The 27,774-nt window shown below is 33.0% G+C and overlaps 2 protein-coding genes across 16 annotated transcripts; one reads left to right on the top strand and one right to left on the bottom strand.

Moving 5' to 3' along the window:
- The first annotated feature begins 13,403 nt into the window (after positions 1 to 13,403).
- On the top strand, positions 13,404 to 18,318 carry LOC139848371 (zeaxanthin epoxidase, chloroplastic). 2 transcript variants are annotated; one of them, XM_071838107.1, is made up of 16 exons: positions 13,404 to 14,037; positions 14,629 to 14,791; positions 14,891 to 14,965; positions 15,054 to 15,154; positions 15,251 to 15,366; positions 15,565 to 15,776; positions 16,099 to 16,190; positions 16,263 to 16,377; positions 16,475 to 16,578; positions 16,660 to 16,705; positions 16,811 to 16,875; positions 16,962 to 17,048; positions 17,140 to 17,194; positions 17,328 to 17,416; positions 17,811 to 17,898; positions 18,021 to 18,318. In XM_071838107.1, exons 1-16 carry the CDS (start codon positions 13,541 to 13,543, stop codon positions 18,102 to 18,104), a joined length of 1,989 nt encoding a protein of 662 aa, XP_071694208.1. In that variant the 5' UTR covers positions 13,404 to 13,540; the 3' UTR covers positions 18,105 to 18,318. The 2 variants fall into 2 exon arrangements, with proteins under 2 accessions (XP_071694208.1, XP_071694209.1); XM_071838108.1 differs by having other exon boundaries at positions 13,405 to 14,037; positions 18,024 to 18,318.
- Positions 18,319 to 19,608: 1,290 nt separating this feature from the next.
- On the bottom strand, positions 19,609 to 25,811 carry LOC139846661 (uncharacterized). 14 transcript variants are annotated; one of them, XR_011759127.1, is made up of 14 exons: positions 25,652 to 25,811; positions 25,468 to 25,543; positions 25,285 to 25,342; positions 25,141 to 25,216; positions 24,904 to 24,989; positions 24,176 to 24,411; positions 23,868 to 23,962; positions 23,487 to 23,551; positions 22,039 to 23,316; positions 21,827 to 21,926; positions 21,581 to 21,665; positions 21,332 to 21,501; positions 21,159 to 21,246; positions 19,609 to 21,078 (listed from the first exon to the last, which is right to left on the bottom strand). XR_011759127.1 is itself a non-coding variant. In XM_071836148.1 (10 exons), exons 8-10 carry the CDS (start codon positions 21,886 to 21,888, stop codon positions 21,337 to 21,339), a joined length of 312 nt encoding a protein of 103 aa, XP_071692249.1. In that variant the 5' UTR covers positions 21,889 to 21,926; positions 22,039 to 23,316; positions 23,487 to 23,551; positions 23,868 to 23,962; positions 24,176 to 24,411; positions 24,904 to 24,989; positions 25,141 to 25,543; positions 25,652 to 25,811; the 3' UTR covers positions 21,294 to 21,336. The 14 variants fall into 14 exon arrangements, 1 of the variants encoding a protein (XP_071692249.1); XR_011759134.1 differs by having other exon boundaries at positions 19,609 to 19,947; positions 20,343 to 21,078; positions 25,141 to 25,543; XR_011759135.1 differs by having other exon boundaries at positions 19,609 to 20,457; positions 20,968 to 21,078; positions 25,141 to 25,543.
- Between the last annotated feature and the right edge of the window lie 1,963 nt (positions 25,812 to 27,774).

The raw sequence follows: 27,774 nt of genomic DNA, 5'->3' as shown, positions 1-27,774 counted from the left end.
CTTCTTCGCATTTCCATTAATTAAGTCGACTACGAATCCATCAGATGAATTGGGGATGGATGATTGGTTGATTCATTCTGATGACGCTGTTTTCGGAGTTCGAGTGGAAATCCATATCGGAATAGCTGTCGGAATAACTATCGAAATAACTATCGGAATCTGAGGGACTCGAACTGGTTGAGGGATTCATCTTGTACGATCATATGAAGGATTTTCGATAAGAAATAGATTATAGGATGTAGATTAGTACCCTGCAATACATGATTTACATATGCATATATAATACTAAAATCCCATAAGTTACGGAGGAATTTACGGAATATGTCAGGCAAGGTTTACAGTAACAGATACGCTAAGATATGATTTAGCAGGTACGATAAGATATGAATTATGTCTACACACTATTCATGCAATCATTGCAGTATGATGTGTCTAGACTAAGAATGATAAGCAAGTGATTCCCTAAGAATGATAAGCATGTAATTTTTGACACGAAATGATAAGCAAAACTTTTGACATGCAGACACGGTCGAAGTCCAGACCCACTAATGCATCTAAACAACTATCAATTAGACACACTAATGCAAGACCTGGTTCGCTAAGACCACTGCTCTGATACCACATGTAAAGACCCGTCCTAATCCATAAGAACGAATACAATAACATATGATTACATCGCGAGGTATTTGACCTCTATATAATACATTTTTACAAACATTGCATTCATTTTTAAAAGACAAACTTTCATTTCATCGAAAGTTGACGGCATGCATACCATTTCATAATATATCAAACTATAATTAACTTAATAATAATCTTGATGAACTCAACGACTCGAATGCAATGTCTTTTGAAATATGTCATGAACGACTCCAAGTAATATCTTTAAAATGAGCAAATGCACATCGGAAGATTTCTTTCATACCTGAGAATAAACATGCTTTAAAGTGTCAACCAAAAGGTTGGTGAGTTCATTAGTTTAACATAAATAATCATTTACATCATTTTAATAGACCACAAGATTTTCATTTCTCATAAATATACGTCCCATGCATAGAGACAAAAATAATCATTCATATGGTGAACACCTGATAACCGACATTCACAATATGCATATAAGAATATCCCCATCATTCCGGGATCCTCCTTCGAACATGATATAAATTTCAAAGTACTAAAGCATCCGGTACTTTGGATGGGTCTTGTTGGGCCAGATAGATCTATCTTTAGAGTTCGCGTCAATTAGGGTGTCTGTTCCCTAATTCTTAGATTACCAGACTTAATAAAAAGGGCATATTCGATTTCGATAATTCAACCATATAATGTAGTTTCAATTACTTGTGTCTATTTCGTAAAGCATTTATAAAAGCAGCGCATGTATTCTCAGTCCCAAAAATATATATTGCAAAAGCATTTAAAAAGGGAGCAAATGAAACTCACAATACTGTATTTTGTAGTAAAAATACATATGACGACATTGAACAATGCAGGGTTGGCCTCGGATTCACGAACCTATAACATTTGTATATATATTAATTTACATAATCGTAATCGAATAAGTTCATACATTATATCTTTAAGTTATATATTATATATATATTTATCTGATTTGTATTATATTAAGAGCATTTAATTTATTATATATGAATATTTATATAATATTAGTTAATAATATTAATACATACTTATATTTATTACAAATATATTCTTACATGTGTCATAAAAATAATAGTGATAATAATATTAATTTTTAGTTAAACAGATAGTTTTAATATCATGATAATTTTAGTAATACTATTATTAATCTACATGATAATACTACTAATAATAATAACAATGAAAGTAATAATAATGATTTTAATAAAGTTGATAATTTTAACACAAATGATAGGATAAAATGATAAAAATAATATCTTTTAACAATAATAGTAATTTCAGTAATAATTATAGTTTTAATAGAAATTTTAATAATCGTATTAATATTAATACTAATAATGGTGTTTAGACGATAATTCTAATATTAAGGTTAGTAATAAGGATACTTAGTAAAATTAATAATGATAATGTTATTACTAATTTTATTAAAAGTGGTTGTTTTACAGTAATAATTCTTTTAGTAATAACGATAATAATAATAATGATAGCCATAAAATGATATTGATAATACGTACTGATAATACTTAGTAATAACAATAATATTAATAGTTTCAATTATATTTGTGATAATGACAGTCATAATTAATATTATTAATGATAATGATTTTCATCATAACCGCAATAATTATTAATAATACTAATAATAATCAATAATAATAACAATAACAATAACAATAACCATAACAATAATAATAATATTAACAATAATAACCATAATAATAATAATAATAAATATGTAAACTACCTTAAGAAACCCCTTTTAAAAAGAAAACTGCCCCAAGCCAGGATTGAACCCGTGACCTCTCGAATCCCGGCATACTCATCAAACCATTCTGCTGACTCGTCATATCTGTCTAAACCCAAACCCAAAATCATTTAAACTATCTTTTTCTGTTTCCCTTATTTATCTTCTTCTTCAAATAACTTGACTGACCAGGTAACCAATCAATAATCCAAATCACGAATACAAATTTGAGTTTGAGCATTAAAATGGAAATAGATACGTCCTTTTATTGTTTAGAATCAAAAAAAATTAAATAAAACTGCAACAGCAGTTGCTGTTATCGCGAGAAAGAAAAAAAAAATAAACTTAAATCACCATTTTGAATTCTAAAAACTTATAGGTTGTAATCACAACACGAAATATGTTCTAAATCTATCCTATAAACTTCTGAAACCCTCAATTTAACTTGAAACATTAAAACGAATTTGAATTTCTCGATGAACAAACATTTTGACTTTTGAAAACCAAAAGTTTGACTTCAAAATTCTTGCTCGATTCTAAAAATTGGAATTTGAAACTTTGCCAGTAGTTTAAACGAAAGATTCCTAACAACATTGCACTTTTAGATTTTTAAAATTTATACAAAAATCGAGACTTTGATAAAATGGTAATAAACAGAGGTATCGAAAGAAAATAAAAAAAAATATATTAAACCTGTTAGATTTACTCGACTGGTACCAGAAGTAGATGTATATGAATATGATAATGGAACCATTGAAGAATTTTTTTAGTCTAATAACGATTCAATTGCTTGACTTATAAGGATATGAGGTGACATATAGTCACGAGTAAACAGAGAGCAGAGAAAAAAAATTGAACTGATAATGATAGATAACAAATCTTACGCCTAATTGAATATATCTATTTTTATCTATATTTACCTGCATTTATATGTCTGTATTTATAATATATGTTTATATATATATAGAAATATATCTGTAGTTACAATGTCTACATATACTTGTATTTATTTTATAATTAATCTTATAACAATAATAATACTCTTAATATTATAGATAATAACAACAAGAATTTATAATCATATAATGGCAATAATAATAATATTATCATTAATGATAATAATAATAATAATAATTATAAATTTTATAGCAATCATATTAATAATAATAACAATAACACTAATTATAATAATTCTAATTATAATAATACTAATATTATTAATGATAATAATAATATTAGTAATAACTATATATATATATATATATATATATATATATATATATATATATATATATATATATATATATATATATATATATATATATATATATATCAAATTTGTATCTATAGAATATATATTTATAATAATATTAATCTATCAACTATAACTTAGTTTGTAATAAAATCACATATTATTAATTATGTAATATTTAATAATTATACAATTTATATTATATGATCATATGAGTAGAATATTTAATATTTATACATTTTAATATAAACACATTATATAATATATGTTTGCATATGAAAATATAATTATATATATATTTAAGATATTATGTTCTTTCATCCTAGAAATAAATTTTAACATATAATATTTATAACTTTTATATATTTCCAATATGCATATGATATTAATTATTATATAAATCATTTATATCTATTCATAGATTTTTTTTAATAATAACTATCTTATCTTGTATATTACTTTACATATTCAATTAAATTGATTAAATGGTATTATATTAATCTAATTTATTATATACACTTATTCTTTTTATTATATTTTCATACACACACACACACACACACACACACACACACACACACATATATATATATATATATATATATATATATATATATATATATATATATATATATATATATATATATATATATATATATTTATTTACACATAATTGTTCGTGAATCGTCGGGAATAGTCAAAGGGTCAATTGAATATATGAACATCGTTTCAAAATTTTCTAGACTCAACATTACTTTGCTTATCATGTCGGAAACATATAAAGATTAAGTTTAAATTTGGTCGGAAATTCCCGGGTCATCACAGTACCCATATCTTCGTGAAACTTTTCCCAAAACCGAGATGTAAAACGGGTATCTCGATCCAAAATAATAGATATAGGAACACCGTGTCGAGAGATGACTTCCTTGATGAACAACTTAGCCAAAGTCTCCGACGATATCGCTTCCCGAATGGGAAGAAACAAAGCACTTTTCGTCAATCGATCAACTATAACCCAAATCGAATCAAATTGGGTTCTCGTTGTCTTAGGTAATTTTGTGATGAAATCTATGGTAATGTGTTCCCATTTCCATTTCGGGATTTCTAACGGTTGTAACTTACCATACGGCTTTTGGTGCTCGGCCTTAACTTGCAAACACGTGACGCATTGCTCAACATACTTAACAACATCACGTTTCATGCCCGGCCACCAATAGTATTTCTTTAAATCAAGATACATTTTCGTCGCGCCCGGATGAATGGAATACTTTGACTTATGCGCTTCATCAAGTAGCACTTGTCGATAATCACCCATCTTAGGCACCCACACTCTTCCTTGAAAAGACAACAAACTACGCGAGCCCATGGTAATGAACTCCGATTGTCCCACAATTCGTTCTGCATGCTTGTTGTGAACGTAAGCCTCTATTTGAATCACACCAAGTTTTTCAAGAAAATCGTTAGTAATAATCATACGTAACAATCCCAATCGTAACGCCAGGTGATGAATCTTTCGACTTAACGCATCCGCGACCACATTCGCCTTGCCCGGATGATAAAGTATTTCACAATCATAATCTTTCACCACATCCATCCACCTACGTTGGCGATAGTTCAAATCTCTTTGATTGAAGAGGTGTTTCAAACTCTTATGATCTGAATAAATCGTACTCTTGACACCATACAAGTAATGGCGCCAAATTTTCAACGCATGTACAACCGCCGCCAACTCAAGATCATGAGTCGGATATCTCGTTTCGTGTTCCTTTAATTGTCGAGAGGCATAAGCGATGACTTTACCTCTTTGCATTAGAACACACCCGAGCCCATTTAACGAAGCATCACAATAAACCGTCATGTCTTCCACTCCTTCCGGCAACACTAACACCGGAGCTTGACACAATTTCTCTTTTAGCAATTGAAAAGCAATTTCCTGCTCGTTCTCCCAATTAAATCTCGCGTTCTTCCTCGTCAATTTCGTCAACGAAGAAGCAATCTTAGAAAAGTCTTGGATAAACCGATGATAATAACTGGCCAATCCAAGAAAACTTCGGATTTCCGTAGGCGTAGTCGGTCGTTCCCAACTCTTCACCGTCTCTATCTTCCCTGGATCTACTTGAATACCATTTTTGTTCACAATATGGCCAAGGAATTGAACCTCCCTTAGCCAAAATTCACATTTGGAGAACTTATCATATAACTTCTCCTTCCGCAACGTCTTTAACACCCTTCGCAAATGATGTTCATGTTCCTTCATACTCTTCGAATAGACAAGTATGTCGTCAATGAACACAATTACCGACTTGTCCAACATAGGTTGGCACACTCGGTTCATAAGGTCCATGAATGTCGCCGGTGCATTCGTAAGACCAAAAGGCATAACTACGAATTCAAAATGCCCATAGCGCGTTCGAAAAGTCGTTTTCTCAATATCTTCCTCACGGACCCGCATTTGGTGACATCCGAACCGTAGGTCGATTTTAGAGAAATACGTTGCACCTTGGAGTTGGTCAAACAAATCGTCAATCCGAGGTAATGGATAACGATTCTTGATCGTCACTTTATTTAACTCCCGATAATCGATGCACATCCGCATACCACCATCCTTCTTCTTTACGAATAAAACCGGAGCACCCCATGGCGAAGCACTCGATCGAATGAAACCCTTCTCAAGTAACTCTTGGGTTTGATTTAACAACTCTTGCATTTCCGTCGGTGCTAAACGATATGGAGTTTTAGCAATGGGGATAGCCCTCGGAACCAACTCAATGCGAAATTCAACTTGTCTTTCCACCGGAACACCCGGTAACTCGTCCGAAAAAACGTCTTCGAATTCACTAACCACCGGAATTTCACGAATGGGTGGTGGCTCATCACGAGTATCAACAACATGGGCAAGAAAAGCCATGCCACCACTATCAAGGAGACGACGTGCCCGTGCAAAAGTGCATATCGGCACAAGTCTTCTACGCTTATCACCGTGAATAATTAACTCTCCCCCACTTGGGGTCTTCACACGAATAAATTTTTCATGGCATGCAATATCGGCCCTATTATGATCGAGCCAATCCATACCAACAACGATATCAAAATCACCCAAAGTCATCGGGATAAGATCTATCTTAAAGTTTTCGGCACCAAAAACGACATCACAATTTTTACACACATCAACCACTAGCACCGTTTTGTCGTCCGCTATTTCGACTTCTACCGGACGACTTAACTTAGCTAACGGTCTATTAAGTCTAGGCACAAATTTTGGAGATACAAACGACAAATTTGCACCGCTATCAAATAGAATCCTTGCCGAATTTGAGTTAACCATAAAAGTACCTGAGACAACTTCGTTGGATTGCTTGGCCTCATCATTGGTCATCAAGTAATTGCGACCCCTAGCCGTACCCGCCGCTCTCTCCAACTTCTTCACATGATCATTATTCAAATCGGGACATTCTGGCCTCTTGTGTCCCTCTTTACCACAATTAAAACAAGTAAGCTTGGTCGTCGCCTTGGTACAATCACGGGCGATGTGCCCTCTTTGATTACAATTATAACACGTGGGTCCGAAACCTCCGGGAGCACCCTTCTTCACACTATTAACGCTTTCGGAGCCTTTCTTGTTCTTTTTATTTGAAAAGTTCGAATAACTCGAACCTTCAAACTTTCTCTTTGAAAAAGTGAAATCGCTTTTTCTTGGAGCCTCCGGCTCAAAACCCCTAGCCAATTCGTATAAATCTTCAAATGACTTAGCCATTCCCCAGCTAATCTTACCCTTCAACTCATCACTTAAAGTACGGTAGAAATCTAGCATCAACTTGTGGTCATCACCAACATACTCCGGACAAAAACGAGTCTTTGCCAAGAAAGTAGACTTAGTAACCAAGTCAATTGAACCTTGTCGCAAATTGTGCAACTCTTCTCGGATTTTATCAAGATCGGAAGAAGTTCGGTATTCTTGGAAAAATTCCTTCTTAAACTCCTCCCATGTCAAGCACATGCATTGCTTTTCACCATATAATTTGATTTTATCGTCCCACCGCAACTTGCCCTCTTCGCGCAACATGCTAGACCCATACCTCGTCTTCTTCTCGGGAGGACACTCCGCGGTACGGAATGCTCCCTCGATATAAGAAATCCAACAAGTGCTTTTCAATGGATCCCTCACCCCATTAAACATCGGAGGTTGAGTATCCTTGAAATTTTTGTAGTGGAAGTCCTGCCTTCCACCCCCACCATTACCTTCACCCCCTTCGCCTCGAGGATAAATGTTTCTAGCCTCTAAAGCCTCCTCTATTGTGGCTTTCATTCATTCATTGATCATTTCGGTCACTTGTCCATCAATCGACTCTTGGAAGACCTTTCGGACATTGTCAAGAAAATCCTTCTTTAGCCTTTTAAAGATGGCCTCAACCTTGGCCGTGAGTTCAACGTCCTCACTCGTACTTCCGTCATTGGTGTCGTGTCCATTTCTCATCTTCATTCTATAAAACGAAGTGAATTAAACAACAAAACGAAAGGACTTAACACATATGTATATACATATACACCACACTACCCCATCTTGCTCAACAATCGTCGTACATCGCTTGTTTGACACGATTTGAACCCGTAACAATCATTGTTACGCGAGCACATCGCATTAACTCACTAGTACCACGTCTATCTCACTTGACGATTTCAAATACCACACAAAACAATAGCGCATGATTAGTTCACATAAACCTATGCACTAACCAAAACCTGATTCGACCCAAAGTCCTACAAGTCCCGCATAACGCGCACACAAAAAGTCTAAGTCTAGGCGCCTATCTCAAGTCACCTAAATCCCTTAGACCATGCTCTGATACCACTTGTAACAACCCAGACCAAACCACAATCGAACCCGCGGAAAATATTAAAAAAAAAAATTTGTTGTTCAGCTACTGGCGCGGCGCGCCAGAACCCCGCGCGGTGCGCCAAACTGGTCTGTCCAAAAAGTCTTGAAACGCGAAAAAGATTGGCCACTTCCTGACATAATTAGACAAAACGCTTTTAACAACATATTCAAATATGTAAAACTAACACTATTCAAACATAAAATAAGTTTTACAAAGCGGGGCCCACATCGGCCGTTTTACGGGTTTCATATCAAAGTTTGAGTTTCGACCACATTAGTTTAATTTCCAAACGACACTACGAGCATGGTGTTTGGGGTTAAACTACCCAAGTCTCGGTCAAACTCCAAAAGCTAACACATCCAAAAAGCATCCCCTAACAATAAGCGGGATCTCTAATCCAACCGTATGCCCTTACCCTTGTCCACGCCAGAACCTATAAAATGGTAAACAACGAGAGGGTAAGCAAAGCTTAGTGAATGCAATAATTACACATACATATATATAATCCATCTTTTTGCAATCAAATTCATTAAATAACTCGTACGAACTCGTAACTAAATTAGCATGTCATCTTACCCAAAACACTTAACAAGTCGTACGTTAACACAAAACCGCATTAGCATATACTCAACACAATGTATATATATATAAACAATATGCTAAATAATCGACAATCTCAATATGGTTAACCATAAACGCTATGGTGCTACCGGCTCGTGGTTCACACCATACGCAATTGAGTCATACTCTTTTATAGTGCTACTGGCTCGTGGTTCACACTCGATGCTACCGGCTCGTGGTTCACATCTTATTTTATAGTGCTACCGGCTCGTGGTTCACACTCGATGCTACCGGCTCGTGGTTCACATCTTATTTTACAGTGCTACCGGCTCGTGGTTCACACTCAAACATTAACTAACTTAGGTCCATTTTGACCCATTTGACCAAATTAAGGTCAACATACCCATTTTGGGTCATTCACTAACCCACACAATACCCATTTACTTAGATATAGGTGTGCTAGTAACTAACTAACAAATTTAAGCTCTCAAACATCAATTAATACTTGAAAACCCCAGGTTAGTCATCTTTGGGTCTTCATGACCCAATTTCACCCAAAACACCCAATTTACTAACAAAGTGGGTTTTAAGTTCACCATTAACCCTAACACTAACCCTTTCACAAAATTAAATTAGGAAATCAAGATTAGAGCATACCACTACAATCAAAATGTAGCTAGAGGATAGATGAACAACTTTAATGCTTGCACTTAGACCCAAAATCGGCTTCTTCTGAAAGGACCCGTTCATATACATTATAAACGATTCACAATAGTTGATTACATCGCGAGGTATTTGACCTCTATATGATACATTTTACAAACATTGCATTCGTTTTTAAAAGACAAACTTTCTTTAAAACGAAAGTTGACGGCATGCACACCATTTCATAATACATCCAACTATAATTGGCTTAATAATAATCTTGATGAACTCAATGACTCGAATGCAACGTCTTTCAAAATATGCCATGAATGACTCCAAGTAATATCCTTAAAATGAGCTAATGCACAACGGAAGATTCCTTTAATACCTGAGAATAAACATGCTTTAAAGTGTCAACCAAAAGGTTGGTGAGTTCATTAGTTTATCATAATCCATCATTTCCGTAATAGTAATAGACCACAAGATTTCAGTTTCTATAAATATCCGTACACTCGCAAGTGTATAAAAGTATTCTATAAGTTGTAGGCACCCGGTAACAAGCCTTAACGTTCATGTTTTACCCTCTGAAGTACACCAGATCAGGTGTGTTTAAAATAACCTCGAAGTACTAAAGCATCTCATAGTCAGGATGGGGTTTGTCAGGCCCAATAGATCTATCTTTAGGATTCGCGCCTACCGTACATAGACAAGTAGTTTAATGTTACCAAGCTAAGGGTATATTTCTGGTTTAAACCCACATAGAATTAGTTTTAGTACTTGTGCCTATTTGGTAAAATATTTATAAATCAGCGCATGTATTCTCAGCCCAAAAATATATATAAAAAGGGAGCAAATGAAACTCACAATACTGTATTTCGTAGCAATTATGTATATGACGGCACTGAACAAGTGCAGGGTTTGTCTCGGATTCACGAACGTATCAATATTGTGATTCAATATTGCAGGAAAGTACGTAGACGCAACGAAAATGATAAACGTTAGGTTGACCTCACGAGCAATACCCTCGATCAATACCCATAACCTTCATAGCTATAACCCATAATTTCCTTAGCTCTATCTCATTTGAAAACTTATTTTGAAATCGTCTGAATATAACTCCGTCGTAGTATTTTATGTATACTAATAATATCTTGAAATAATACTAAGTAAATATATATATATGTAATTCGATTGAGAGAGTTTAGAGAAATATATTTTCAAATTTCTATGAAATAATGAAACCTATTGAATTCTATTTATAATAGATTTTTAAATTATTAAAGTGAATTATTAAAGTATGAATTATTAAAGTGAATTATTAAAGTATGAATTATTAAAGTGAATTATTAAAGTTTGAATTATTAAAGTGAATTATTAAAGTATGAATTATTAAAGTGAATTATTAAAGTATGAATTATTAAAGTGAATTATTAAAGTATGAATTATTAAAGTTAAAGTAAATAAAGTTAAAGTTAAAGTATAGTAAAAGTATAAAAATTATGTATGTATAATACGCGTATAAATATATATATATAATATTAATTTAAATCGTTATATATATTTAATGAAATAAAATATAAATATCGTTATATTTATTATACTGGTTAAGTAATGAGTTATCAAAAGTGATTCTAGATATTTATAAAAGTTATATACGTTTTAATAATAAAGTTCTTTTTAAACTGAAAACGTCTTTGTACGTTTGAAAATAGATTAATAGAATATTATGGAAACCAATTCTCCACTAACTTTTGTCTAACTTTCGTAAATGACACTTTTTGTTTTTATTTATAAATAGCGTTACAAATTATTCTGAATATCGTTAAGAGGAATAGATGTTCTCAAATCATAGTGGACCTCTCAACAGAGACTTGTAATCATAATTCAATGTTTCTGATAATTCAATCATTTAATATATATTTTTTTAATTTCGTCGAAAATCATATTGAAACAAATACGTTCGTGTAAAGTATTATACGTTTAATACTTTATTAATATTCTCAAGTTATAATATATATATACATATACATATCTATTTATATATAACGGTTCGTGAATCGTCGGAATTTGGTCGAGGTTATAATGAATGTATGAACACAGTTTAAAATTCTTGAGATTTAACTTAACAAACTTTGGTTATCATGTCGGAATAATATAAAGATTAAAGTTTAAATTTGGTCAGAAATTTCCGGGTCGTCACATCTTCTTCCTTGATTTGAGTTTTCTCACTCTAGAAAACCCTTTCTCTCACTAAATTAATTTGGAAGAGGTGAAGTAGGTGAAAATGGTGTTATGAGGCTCACCAAACTGAATCTAGAGCCTTAAAGTCGGCCCTTTAGTGAATTTACCAATTTACCCTCAAAATATCTAATTAAAAGAGAAGGGTGAGCTGTCACAGCATATGGCGTGGCGCGCCATAATCCTGCGCAGCGCGCAGATAGCCTGGGCAGAATTCTTTTCTCTTTTTAAAATATACAAAGAAACCCCACAATTCATTCAACCTAATTACACATATGAACAAGGAAATATTCGGGTCTTACACCATCTCCCGAGATTTCTCGGTCAACAGGGTCAAACATGGTCAAAGCCACGATTTCTCGAATTTTCTCGCTCATTTCTCATGTTTTCTCACAAAATCTCGCAATTTCTCAAATTTTCTCGCTAATTTCTCGAATTTTCTTGTAAAATCTCGTAAAAATGTATATAAATATACATATATTTATTTAATCATATGTATTTATATTAAAAAACTAAAAGAGTCAACGTCCGAGATCTCCCTGAGATTTTTCCGAGATGCCGAGATCTCCCTAAAAATGTCCAAACGAGATCTCCCTGAGATCAGAGTTCTCCAACCTTGATACACACACACACACACACACACACACACACACACACACACATATATATATATATATATATATATATATATATATATATATATATATATATATATATATATATATTAATGTCAGCGTTACTCCATCGTTAATGTTCACTTCTGTTTGCATTTTAGTGTAAGAGATAATATATATTAAGTTTTTTTTTTCTGCCCTATAGATCTTGGGGTGTGATAAATTATGATCTCCCAAACAACCGATATCTCTACATTCAATATTGGTTAGTTCAGTCTGGTCCAGTTTAAGCGGTTGGTCTCTAAATAAAGCAGTAAACTGGACCGACTTTCGCGGTTTGATTTCAAACCACTAATATTTAAAACTGGACCAAACCAACTAAATGAATACTATTAGGCCGATTTTTAGAATTTGGCGGTTTTGTGAACACCTCTACCCACCACACATCCTCAACAATAACAAATGGTCTTATTGGCATTAAGCCTATAAAGTATAAACTACTAAGCCTATAAACTATAGATATAGAAACACAAATAACCACAAGTGTAAAATATAAATAGTACAGGGTGTCGATACAATTAATTCATGCCACAAAATATGAAATACCATGAGTTGAATTATGAAAAATCATATACTTCAGTTTACTACGTCCATAGAATACGTAGATATTTATTTAATTTATTTTTTAAATACTCAAAGAAAAGAATGGAATAACATAACACTGCCACATGGCTTTCAAGAATCTCAATCATTGGTTCTCCATGTTCCAGGTCTCCTTAATGGATTGGCTTACAATTCCACTAGACCCACCATTACTTCACCAATCCCCAATAACCTCCTTCAATTTTCCATCATTTGAATATTTAATTCCATCAAAACTCTTCAACCCAACAATCACAAAACCTTAAAGATCAAGACTTTAACTCAATTCTCTTGAAAAAACCAGTTAGTTATGGCCAATTCTCATGTATTTTGCAGCCCAACAACAACACTCCACTCAAAAACTCACTTCCCAGTTGAATTCTTCAACTCAATTCACTATAAACATCACCATCTTAAGAGTAAAGAAACAGGGTCATTCAAGAAACTTAGTGGGTGCTCAAAGATCAAAGCTTTAGTGACTGAATCATCACCGCAGACATCGGAACAAAACGGCGGTTCTTCGGGTGAGAAAAAGAAGAAAATGAGAGTGTTGGTTGCAGGTGGTGGGATTGGTGGGCTGGTTTTTGCATTGGCTGCAAAAAGAAAAGGATTTGAAGTTGTAGTTTTTGAGAGAGATTTGAGTGCAATTAGAGGTGAAGGACAATATAGAGGTCCAATTCAGATACAGAGTAATGCTTTGGCTGCTTTAGAAGCAATAGATTTAGATGTTGCTGATGAAGTTATGAAAGCTGGTTGTATAACTGGTCAAAGAATTAATGGATTAGTTGATGGTGTTTCTGGTAATTGGTGAGTTTATATTCATTCATAATCATCCCTTTAATTGCATTATTATCATAGTTTTATGTTTGATTAATGTATTGATTGATTAAATTATTTTAATTTTCAAAGTAGACTTGACAGTTGACTCATTCTAGTTTAGTAGTTTATCTAATTATGGAGGATTTGGGATGTTTAGATGTGTGATTTCAAGCTGCTTACTATGACTTCATAGATCAGAATCAAAATCAGAATCAGATAACATGCTAAGATAGGGATATATATATATATATATATATATATATATATATATATATATATATATATATATATATATATATATACTTATATTTGAGTATATCCCTGAAAAATCATAGAACATGACTAAGATTTTATAATTACAGCTTGTAGTCATAATGATTAGTTTTCATGCATTTTTAAAGAACCCTTGGCTTTAAGGGATCTTTAAATGTTAAAAAAAAAAAGGCTATAAAGACTGTTGATTTTCCATTTAGGAGGTAAAAAAGTACTTAAATTTTGATACTGTATTTTGATTTTATACTTATAGCATAGCTATCATGGTAAAATAATCATACTGATATTTCATTACTTGGTTATCAGGTATATCAAGTTTGATACATTCACTCCTGCAGTTGAAAGAGGTCTTCCAGTTACACGAGTTATAAGCCGAATGACTTTACAAAAGATTTTAGCCGATGCTGTTGGAGATGATATTATTTTGAACGGTAGCAATGTAGTCAGCTTTGAAGATCATGGTGACAAGGTAAATCTTAATTAATCTGTTTTTATATCCAATGTAATGTAAAGGTTATATTAGTAATTAAACGTATTACATGATAGTCTTGTATATCTGTTTATGTAGGTTTCTGTGGTTCTTGAAAATGGAGAACATTTTGAAGGTGATCTTCTAGTTGGAGCTGATGGAATATGGTCAAAAGTAAGATATTGCATACATAAAAACATATATATTAATTAATACTTGTATCGTTCGATGTATTAATGCGTGTTGCATATAAACGAATTAGGTAAGGAAGAATTTGTTTGGGCCAAAAGACGTAACGTACTCTGGCTACACTTGTTACACTGGGATTGCTGATTTTATACCGCCAGATATCGACACTGTTGGGTAATAATAATAATGTGTCTAATTGTTTTAATTTCGAACTCTTTTTGTTGCCGAATTTTAAGTGTTTTGTTGAAAATTTTATGTATTTGATTGTAGGTATCGGGTATTTTTAGGACACAAACAATACTTTGTTTCTTCTGATGTTGGTGGCGGTAAGATGCAATGGTACGCCTTTCACAACGAACCAGCTGGTGGGACCGACAAGCCTAATGGTAATATTTCTTTTAGTAGCTTAAGGTGCGTTTGATAAAACTGAATTATTAAGTGCTTAATAGTTCATAATCTGAATGACTCAAATGTTCGGAATGACAAAAATGTGTTTAATAATCATTTTGAAAGAACAATGTGAATCATGTAAATTTGGATAACATAACCATTTGATGATTTATACTTCACTTGTTTAATTCCAGGGAAAAAAGAACGGCTGCTTGAAATATTTGGAGGTTGGTGTGATAACGTGGTGGATTTGTTGCTTGCAACCGATGAAGATGCAATTTTAAGGAGGGATATATATGACCGCACCCCAAAATTTACATGGGGAAAGGGTCGTGTGACATTGCTTGGAGACTCGGTCCACGCAATGCAGCCTAATTTGGGTCAAGGAGGTTGTATGGCAATAGAGGTAACCAATTAAGTCATAGTTCAGATTTACGAGGTCGTAAATTTGACTTATAATGGGAAATGGGGTGAAAGTTGCCCAAAGTCCATTCTTAATGCATAAAACCTCTTAAATACGTTTATTAGGAATTTATAATGTTATGGTAATAATACAAATTTTCTTTTAACATATATGCATTAGTTATTAGTTATTTTAATTTCTAGAAAATGGATGGAAAGTATTTGCAATTAAAATGACCCATTTCCACTGTACCTGGTTTGACTCGTTACCCGAGTAACCCAACCACCAAAGCTTAGTTGAACTGTATTTGTTTGCGATTTTACAGGATAGCTATCAATTAGCACTTGAGCTTGATAAAGCTTGGAAACAAGGTTCGGAATCAGGAGCACCTATCGATGTTGTTTCTTCCCTAAGGAGGTAAAACTGCATATCTAATAGAAAGATGTTGACCATATGTTGACTTTTATCTATTTCTTTTAATCTCATTAGGTACGAAGATGCAAGAAAACTACGGGTTGCAGTTATACATGGATTGGCAAGAATGGCTGCAATAATGGCATCAACCTACAAGGCTTATTTGGGCGTGGGTCTTGGCCCATTGTCGGTAAGACTTTAAAACGCCATATTATACAAAAATCGACATTTTGAAGAAGTTTTTTTATTTTATATTTATTATTTTTTTAAACACTTGCTTTTTGCAGTTCTTAACAAATTTTAGGATACCGCATCCTGGAAGAGTTGGTGGAAGATTCTTCATTGATATCGGAATGCCGTTAATGCTCAGTTGGGTTCTCGGTGGCAATGGGTGGGTCCCAGTCTAATTCACATATAACATTCAAATGTTCTATGTTTCAAAGCTATAATTCATGTACATTTTTGTTTGCAGATCGAAACTTGAAGGAAGATCACAATCATGTAGACTCACTGATAAAGTATGTTATCCTCTTCATTAGACTCTATATGCTGGACACTTGTAATTATAATTATAATCTTTATTTAATTAACTTTTAAATCTAATTTGTAAACTGATTATGTAGGCAAACAGTGATCTGCAAACATGGTTTAGGGATGACGATGCGTTGGAGCGTGCTCTTCGTGGCGAGTGAGTAACTAGATAATCTAACATATATATTCCATAATTTTGAGTGAATTAAATTCAATAATAATTTTTTGATTGGTATTCGGTAGATGGTTTTTAATCCCGGTTGGAAAATCAAATGCTGATTCAGAGATCGTTTCATTAAGCCGTGATGAGAAAATGCCCTGCATAGTTGGGTACTAAGAATTATATTTGACAACAATTAACATCAAACATTTATATATCAAATGAATTTTCGATGAACAATAATCTTTCTTGATTTTGCAGGAGCGTACCACACACAAGTATTCCAGGAAATTCAATAGTCATCTCGTCACCAGAGGTTTGTTTTAACAATTTTGCATCATTCTTACGCACTGCCTTTCTCACAAAAAAAAAAAAAAAAAAAAAAAAAAAAAAGAACCATTTTTACTGAATAATCACCCCTACTAAGTTTTCATCTTCTTTGATCTCAGGTTTCAAAATTGCATGCTAGAATAAGCTGCAAAGATGGTGCCTTTTATGTGACCGACTTACGGAGTGAACATGGTACCTGGATTACCGAGTAAGTTTAAGGGATGCTAAACTTTAAGTTTTGTGTGTGTGTGTGTGTGTACGCGAATGTGTGTCTATATATATGTGTGTATGTAGCATACATAATCTAATTTTCAAGAAGGGACTCCACAAGATCTAATCTCTTTGCGTAAGCCTAATACGTTTATGTAAATCTTGCATCATTTCATTGAGGGGTATCCTTAAAAATCTGATCTTTTTGCATTTGTATCGTACATCTACGCAAATCTTGCATCTTTGCAATAAAGAGCATCTTTTTGTATGTGTTATTCCATAAATCTGAACTTTTTAAGTTATTCGTTATACATCTTTGATTTATGTAATCTTTTTATCAAGTATATATGTATATGTATAAACAATTTTTTTATTTTTTTTTTACTTTGCAGTAACGAGGATAGGCGATATCGGGTACCTCCAAACTTCCCAGCTCGTTTTCATCCATCTGATGTCCTTGAGTTTGGTCCAAATAAGAAGGTAACACACAACTAGTATACGCAACCCAAAACTAATATGTGATACATTTTGACTTCAAGAAATAGTCAAATTTCCTAGTGTACTCAAAATTGATCAAAAAATATAAATTGATGTGTATTCAGCAGGTAGCGTTTCGGGTAAAAGTAATGATATATCCACCGAAGATTCCCGATGAGTCGGGTGATCGAATTCTCCAGGCAGTATGAGAATTTGTCGACCCGTGAATGCGGGTTTTTGTGATTATAATATGTGAAAATTGTACAGCATTGTAGCAGTTACAGACAGCAACTCACACTGGGCTAGAAATTTTGGCCTTCTTAAAATTGTAGCAAAGTTGTTGAATTGATATTGATAAATTTGGTATGTATAGATACATATAAAGGGGTGCTACATCAAATGAAAGCCATTTTTTGCTGATTATCAAGCCAATTGTCTTTTATCTTTTTTGTTACTTTCAATGCTAAATAGCATTCATTATTTTCAGAACATAATACTTTGTATACAGAGAAAAAGGTTATAGATAAAAATATGGGAGTTTCCAAGGGAGACCCTAGTTTTAATCTTTACAAGTATCAGTTACTATAGATACAAAAAAAGTATATATATATATATATATATATATATATATATATATATATATTGGTAGGATCAAGAGGGAAGTAACCAATCGGGGGAAAGCGGGGGGAAGCAACTTTTTTTTTTTTTTTTCGTTTTTTGAAAAAACTTTGTTCACGAACATTATAGATTGGATGAAAATATGAACATTTAATAAAGACACTTTATGATAAATGTTTTTATTTTGGCGGGAAAACGTTCGAAGAAGTAATATATAACAATTATCGTGTTTTTCGAGCGTATGTTGAGTTTTTAGACATTAGGGTTTAGATATTAGGGTTTAGATATTAGGGTTTATAGTTTTAGATATTAGGGTTTAGAAATTTAGGGTTTAGGGTTTAGATTTAGGGTTTAGATTTAGGATTTAGATTGAGTTTTTAACACGAACGGTTTATAGTTTAGGGTTTGGTGTTTTGGGTTTATGGAATAAACCCAAAACACCAAACCATAAACTCAAAACACCAAACCTTAAACCCTAAACTCTAAATCGGGCTAAATTTTACTTCACAAAACATGAAGAAAAAAAACGTTAACATTCTTCACGAACAATATTATCTTGAATGTTATTTTTGTCGATCATTTTCCGGCCAAAATAATAACATTCATCACGAAGTGTCTTTTCTAAATGTTCATATTTTCATCCAATCTATAATGTTCGTGAACAAAGTTTTTTCAAAAAATGAATTTTTTTTTTTGCTTCCCCCGCTCGCCCCGATTGGTTACTTCCCCATTGATCTTGCCTATATATATATATATATATATATATATATATATATATATATATATATATATATATATATATATATACATACTAGCTTAAGACCCGCGGATTCGCGGGTTTTGGCAATGAAATTAGAAATATAATATATCATTCATGGGCACATCAATGTAATCAACGAAAATTATGTATAAAAAACAAATCAAGGCAAACCACGAAATTGAACAAAATTGTAGATATAAATCTCTCATCTCTCATATATATACATTAAAATAAAACCAAAATAAAACCACCATTAAGATATCAAAAAAATATTAAATTGCTAACCATTAGATTAGAATAATCAACATTGGTACTCGATAGATTCGCATCCCATTATGTAAAATCATCATCAAAACATCACATTACATGATCATCTGAAATTTTGTACATTCAAAACATCACCTTTCCATGTTTATTTTATGTTCACACAATTATATCATTTTGAAAGACATTTAGATCTAAACATGAACTGTATGAAAAAATTGTAGATGAGTTACCCGGGTGGTAGTACACTTTACATGGACCTAAATCAAGTCATTTTCTTACATCTCAAGACCGGTAGAAGTAGCTGTGGGGTCAATTCGATTCCCATCGAAACTGTTAACTAAATTTTTGATAGCTTACTATCTACATAGTTAGAACTACAGGTAGAAAGTCTTCTCAAATTTATCATCCTACACAAAGGTGGAAAACATGAGTTGATACCGAAGGCAAAAACATGATTAAATAGTTAATACGATAACACATTATAAAATACTAATCAAACATGCAAGTAATAAAACTAAGATGCAATTTGTACGATTAATCTGTTCATAGTCAACTACTTTTTCAAAAACTTTGTTGACTAATTAGGTACGGTTAAAGCACAGTTTAAATGCATCACATAATTGTTAGATATTTAGCTGAGATATTGAAGCATCAGTTTGAATTGCTAACTATGTTATAAAGTTCAATTGAAGTACTTGAGAAATACTCCCTAACATTAGAAACTACTTGAGAAATAGATCACATAATGTAATGATATCAATTCAAAGGAGGAAATATATGATTTGGTAAACACTATACTCACCTTCATGTGGTTACATGTACATGTAGCATCTGTTGGATGTTCGACTATACCTTCTCTACCACGGATGATATTATATTTGATCCACACAATTAGAAACACTCACACTAGCATCTTCCTATTGATATAATCCGTAAATTAACTTAACGGATTTATAGATAATCCCCTCTTCCAAATCTCAAACTTACCAAGACCACCAAATCACAAACCCTAGGCCGAAATCGTAAGGAATTGCTTTGAGAGTTTACGTTTATTCAAATATTATGACTACAAAATACCCACCTGTGCGTGCAGGTTGAAACCACCAATATGATCCGACATGTTCAACCCATTTAAAAGCTGACCCATTTTTTCCCATGACCCATTTCGACCCAAACCCATTTTAATTTTTTCATTTCTATTAATTTAAAAAAATAAAAGGAGAAAAATGGGTCTTGACCCAAACCGGCTATGAAAAATAAGAAAACAAAATGGGTCTCTACCCAATATGATCCGAAGCGTTCAACGCATTTAAAAGCTGACCCATTTTGACTCATGACCCCTTTAGAACCAAAGCCATTTGATACTTGAGCCGACCTGACCCGCATTCCAGGAATAATTGTTACCATATTGAAGTATAGGTATATACCTCATCATCTTGTATAACTGATTCGAGGAGCGGGTTTAATTTATCGTATTGATCTAGAATAATGAGTGTATATTCCGAAGGTACTCCTCTTTGAATGCTCATTTTGGCAACCTACATTCACAAAATCAACATTACATAGTTGCTAAGTTATGGCTTTACAATTTCACAAAAAAAAAAAGGAGTTCATGTACCTTCTTCTCCATATATGTGTTTTCGTCTAACCATGCCTATGCAGTGAGGATATCGATCTCACTTTTAGCACATATATGTAAACAGAAACTAATTGTAATAAGTGAAATAAATAAAGCATACAACTTTAAGATTTTAATTATGTAACCGCAATAAAAAAGTTTAAATATTTTACCATATCTAATTTACATCCCCTTTCTTTCTTACTTTTACATCAATCACATAACTACTTCGATCCGCCAATAAACCTCTAATTTTTACGGCGTCTGGGAACGTCCCTTGGTAACGACCTGATACAATTAACGGGCGTCCAGAAAGCAAATATGGGATCTGAGATGGGTACAACTGCAACAATCAAACATAGACGTTAAATTAGAAAAATGTATTTAACGACAAAACTTTGTAAAAAGAAACTTAAACGCACCTCAAATGATTTTAGATTTTCCAAAGCATGAAGGGTTATATTTGTTAGCATAGGCAACAAAGCATTATCAAACAATTGCTGCATACTAATGGTGTATTTAAGGGGTTAGTTATTGTAGCTTTTTTGATCTAACAGTGAAGATTCGAAGATAGGTTTAAGGATATCTCAATCAGAGCTTTCTTTTAATACATAGAAGTGAAGGGATATTATATTACTTCGTATATTATATTAGACCAAAATTGTCACCTCAGAGTGAATAGACCAAAATTTTCGCCTCCAAATTGTGACTCTATTGGAAAAGTTGCCATGTGATCCTTTTGCAGTTCACCAAGCTTAACTTCTTTCTCTGTCAACCATTTTGTATAATCATCTTTTAAATCAAAGAATATGTTGAGAGTCCTATAGTGCAGTTAATAGTCAATAAAATAAAAACTAATTTTGCTCAGGTTGAGGAATACCTGATTCTTGGAGAAGCCTGGCGTAAATTTTCAAAGATAACTTATAGGACCCACTGTGGATACTTCAAACAATTCAACTTCGAAAAAGGTTTACAAATGTGTACCCATCTGGACTGGTTTATACTTTAAACCACAGCTTGAAATCAAATCAGGATGAACGACCTGTAGGGTCATGCTTCCAAAGTGAATTTATGACTTGCTTAGATCCTTTTGCAAGATCTAACAAGTCACACAGAGGCACACGTATTAAGATTGTATATACACTCAACATGAAATTAAACTTAAATACAAACTAAGCCATAAAAGTAAAAAAAAAAAAAAAAACTTAAGATATACAATAATGTATTATCAAATTGTAGAAGAATGGTAGAAGAAACAATTAGATGACAACACCATTCAATAATCTAAACATGTAAAACAGTTGGCTAAAAGGGGAACATGTCAAATGGACAACTCTGGTCAGCAGTTCCCCAAAGTTCAATTAACGAACACAATCTTTGATCAACAAATTTCAGAGATGAACCAAACAATGTTTAGCAATTCAAACTCACAAGGTTCGTTTGAACCCTTTTCTAAAAATAGTGTCTTGTTTCAAAAATGTTGAAAGATGAAAAGATAATGTTCTTACAACTTCCCAGCTTCTTTTGTTGTCATTAAAAGAAAATGCATGAGAACTTTAACCGAGTAAACTCATAACAATTACAGATTTCATTTTCTTCATACGAAAGATGAATAACTTGATTCTAGGTTAACGTACCTTGTCAGACGAAGAACTTATTGCAGTTTGATGCCAAATCTGTTTCTTTTTCATTAACACACAGCTTCATGCTCATACACAAATTCTCTTTTACATTTACCTTTTCGTAAGTCAGGGCTGCCATACTCCTTAATGATGTTTTCCACTGGTGATCAATGTACTTAAGTTCAGACTCTATGTTTTCATCTTGACAAATTAACTTGCTAATTATTAACTTTGTAAGCTGTGGTGTTGACCAATTCACTTTCAAAAAGATAAGTTTCCAGTTAACAAATTTTTTTAACTCATATAAACAACAAACACATTCATACCAAGGATTACTTACCAATTAACAAATCTAACATATAAATTAATAAACAGATCCGCACCTGGCCGCTCAGGGTGGATAGTTTATTCTGTATATCGTAACAAAATGTGACCTTAACTTACGAATAAGAAAAGAACTTACCTTTCAAGTAATCAGCACTTAGTTTTGTTGTGTTATAATATACCAATGATCACGATTTAATTCAAATTTGGTACTGCACCAAAAAAACCAAAATTAAAATTAATATACAGGAAGTTATATATTAAACAAAAAAAAATAATCGCTCTAAAAAGTAAAAAGTAGTCTCTAATATGATCAATTGTTTGATCAGAATGATAATAGTGATAAACTAATTTGTGAGTGAAAGATAAACTAATTATTTACCTTCGTTATGTAAGAAATAACTATTATCACTGCACATTGTTGAAGTGTGTCTCCTGACTACAATCCTAGTGCAAGAAATAACTAAACTGAATCAATAGCACAATACCTACATCACAATCAAGAACTAAACTGCAAACATCGTTATTTCAATACTTAAACTGTAGAAGTGTTTCTGACATGATGATATAGAGTATTAAGTTTGTTTAAGTAAAAAATGGCAAGACGTTTTATTACATAATGATCAGTTAAACAGGCAAACATCATCCAGTTACATATATGAACATGGAATACTTGTAACATGTTAATTGTTCTTCAATTTAAACATTCAGTTGGTTCGTGCAAGGAATTTTAAACCAACTTTTTATAGTTAAGGAAACATACCTGATGGAGAAGAATCAACAATGAGGCTTATGATAGTGAAAGTGGTTCGAGTTTTCTAGTCCTTCTTGCTTTGACCACCTCATTGGTTACGGATGCTATTATATGACATCAGAAAAAAAAATCATTATTGTTTGTTTATAATGATAATTCAACAAACACAACAGTCATAGGACAGTTGTAAAAAACATTATGTAAAAGATAAACAGATTAAACATTAAAGGGTAAGCAAGAAATTTCTTTTATTCAAAAGCACAAGTCTAAATTTCAAACTTATGAGATACTACACTTTTCAGTGTATAGTCGCTTACATTATTTTCTCAAACACTAGAAATTTCAAAGTGCAAGTAACTGATGTTACATGTTGATCAACCAAGACCAACTCCAGTGAAGCGGGAGAATAAGGGTTAAAGTTAACTTTCACTTTGATCTTGAAGTCATCTCTGCCTTCTTGATTTCGTTGAGGGGAGTGAAAACTTCAATTGCAGACATTGTTTAGAGCCAGTGATCGTTCTTGGTTAAAGGTATGAATGAAAATGCTTCATCTCTGCACTATATATATTGAAAGAGTATGAGTAAATATAGAAATTCCCTGGCTAATTTATTTGTCATTATCTATATTACGAGTTTTAATTATGTTGATTAATTTGATTGACAAAATTTTAGGAAGTTGTTTAGAGTTTATTTTAGATAATATATTGGTGTTTTAAATTTAAAATAAATTTAAATGAGATGTAACTAATAGTATTCATTCCATAATTAAAAGGATTATTTTTATGGAATCAAATACTGAATACATCTCGATAGTGTCTTTTGACATTGTAATTGACTGCCAAACGGATCCAAATCAGTAGCAAGCCATTATTAATTATGAATACACTGAATAACAAAAATTTTAGGTTAAAATATAATAATGTTGTTGATTTTGTATGAACGGATATGCAAATTAAGATGGTATACCCTGATTTGGACATGTGATTTATTTTTCATAACCTGTTTTAATTTATGAACACAAATAATATAAAGACGTTATTATAACCTGAATTTGAGGTAGTGAATCCTTATTATTTTTCAATGATGGGTAGCGAACCATTGTTAATCCTTCTGTTTTCTTTTACGGATCAACTGAAAAAGAAAGAAAAAATAAATTATCAAGAATGTGGACAAATGACAAAAAACAAAGATGAATGACAATAATAATAAACAAAATCGACTATTGCTATATCATATAAGCAGGTAACATAACCCAGATCGTCAGAAACTTGAATCCTATTACCTTTTATTATGCGTTTGAGAAGTTTTATGTACATCGCAACGTAAATCGATTGAATCAGTATATGTATTCAGGAAACCTAATATTAAAAAAGTGAAGTTACATGATTAGTCAGAAAAGTGATTATAGTTTAGTATTGCAACATACCTGCGCTCAACAGTGAAGTTACATGATGATGAAATCTCTTCACTATAGTTAGAAATCTCTTCAGTAAAGTTTTGGCATAAGATATACGTACATCGTATAGTTAGAAACGTTTCCATTTAATTGAAAGAAAGACTATAATCCTACAACAATCATAATCGAATTGACGAAATTGAGAGTATTAACCTGAATGCGTAAATCTCTTCACTATATCGGATTTGGACTGATTTCATATTTCTGCTATCAAAATTTTGACAACATGCTGATGAAATCAAAGAACCCTAATTAATTTTGTGAGTCGCTGATGAAATCAGTGAACCCTGATGAAATACGCACCCTATAATCGAAGTATTATTTCAAGAGAACTCACCCGCGATTATGCAGACTTGATTTTGGGATTTGATTTCCTCGTTTTCGTATAAAGGCGATGGTATTTTGGTTGTATCGATGGTGTAGAGAAGAAAAGAATAAACAATATGTTCTTGAAGAGAGAAACCATTTAGATTCAGGAAACGATTAGGGTTCCTGAAATTGGGGTGTATGGCGTAAGTGATTGAGAATAGCGTGACCCCTGTTTTGATGTTTTACTCCCGTATTTTTTACTCTTTAAAGGGTATTATGGGCAGTTTAGTGATATAACAAATAATTATAAGGTTATAGGTTGATCTAATGGTTATCAAGCAAGGGTAATGGAGGTCATTTTTTTGATCTAAGGATCCAAATTCAATAATACTAAAAAAATATACCTCAATTTTTCTTTTCTTTTAATGTATAGTATATATATATATATATATATATATATATATATATATATATATATATATATATATATATATATATATATATATATATATATAGGGAAGCACTTTTTTTGGGGGAAGTGGGGGAGTAATTTTTTTTCGTTTTTTGAAAAAACTTTGTTCACGAACATTATAGATTAGATGAAAATATGAACATTTAAAAAAGACACTTTGTGATGAATATCAGTATTTTGGCGGGAAAACGCTTGAAGAAAAAAATAAAAACATTCAATGCATTGAATGTTTTGTTGCTGAGTTTTTATCATACTAGTATCGGGATGCCACCTTATGAGATGCTTTATGGGCAAAGGTGTCGAACTCCGATTTGTTGGGGCGAAGTGGGTCAAAGAGAAATCGGGAATACCGATTTGGTTTTAGAGACGAATAGCAAGATTGAGATGATTCGGACTCATTTGAAAGCGGATCAAGATAGACAAAAGTCGTATGCCGACAAACGTAGGCGATTGATTGAGTTCCAAGAGGGTGACATGGTGATGCTTAAGGTTTCGCCATGGAAGGGTATTATTCGTTTTCGAAAATGGGGAAAGTTAGCTCCACGGTTTATTGGGCCATTCAAGATTTTAGCTCGTGTTGGTGAAGTGGCGTATCGTTTGGAATTACCCGAAGAACTTGCGGGGATCCATAATACATTTCATATTTCCCATCTCCGTAAGTGTCTTGCGGATGATTCTTCATGGATGCCATTAGAAGAGATCGAGCTAAACAACAAGTTAGAGTATGTTGAGGAGCCGATTGCTATACTCGATGAAAAGGTGAAAAGGTTAAGGAATAAAGAGGTGAGAACTTATAAAGTTCAATGGCATCGTAGTAAAGGTTCTGAGTTTACTTGGGAGCCCGAAGAGTTTGTGTTAGTTTATCTTCCCTCTTGTCATGCGGCTTGGATCGCGAGGACGCGCTCCTATTCAAGTGAGGGAGAGTTGTAAGACCCGAACAATCACTGTACAGTAGTGTATATAGGGTGCATAGGGTGTGGGGAGCTGTATATAGTTAAACAGGGGTCAGAGCCTGCTCAGGCCTTTGTGTGCGCCGCGCAGGTGTAGGTGTGCGCGCCGCGCACCGGCACTGTTGGCGGATTCCAGCTTTTTATTTAAGTTTATTGAGGGGTATTGTGGTCTTTTCACATGAGAACGAGATAGGGCATTAGATGGCCAGTTTGGTGGTGGTTGAAACACATTTAACTTCATCACCAACCTTATCTTCAACCCCAAATCAAATTCTAGAGAGAGAAGAGTGTTCTTGTGAGAGAAAGCTTGAATCAAGGAGGAAGAAGCTTGATCCGGGTTAAAGCTCAAGTATTAAAGTTGTTCATCTCCTCACTAGCTACGTTGTGGTTGTGGTGGTAAGCTTTAATCTTGATTTCCCTATTTTAATTTGTCTAAGGGTTAGGGTTTGGGTTAGTGATGAACATAAGACCCATATTTGATGATTTTGGGTGTTCTTGGGTAAGATTGAGTCATGAAGAATCAATAGCAACTAACCTAGGGTTTCAAAGTGTTAATTGGTGATTTCGAGTCTTAATTAGTTAGTTAATTACTAGCACACCTAGTTAATTGGTAAATGGGTGTTAGTTGGGGTAGTGGATGACCCGAAATGGGTGTGTTGTGTAGCGACCCTACAAAATCGTCATTGATGGCGCCGTCTACTTAGGTCCCGTTACGTGGTCATAAGTCTT

The sequence above is a fragment of the Rutidosis leptorrhynchoides genome, chromosome 5, assembly GCF_046630445.1.
Source record: "Rutidosis leptorrhynchoides isolate AG116_Rl617_1_P2 chromosome 5, CSIRO_AGI_Rlap_v1, whole genome shotgun sequence".
NCBI lineage: Eukaryota > Viridiplantae > Streptophyta > Magnoliopsida > Asterales > Asteraceae > Rutidosis > Rutidosis leptorrhynchoides.
The sequence above is the reverse complement of the archived record's forward strand: the minus strand, read 5'-3'. Positions and strand labels throughout refer to the sequence as shown.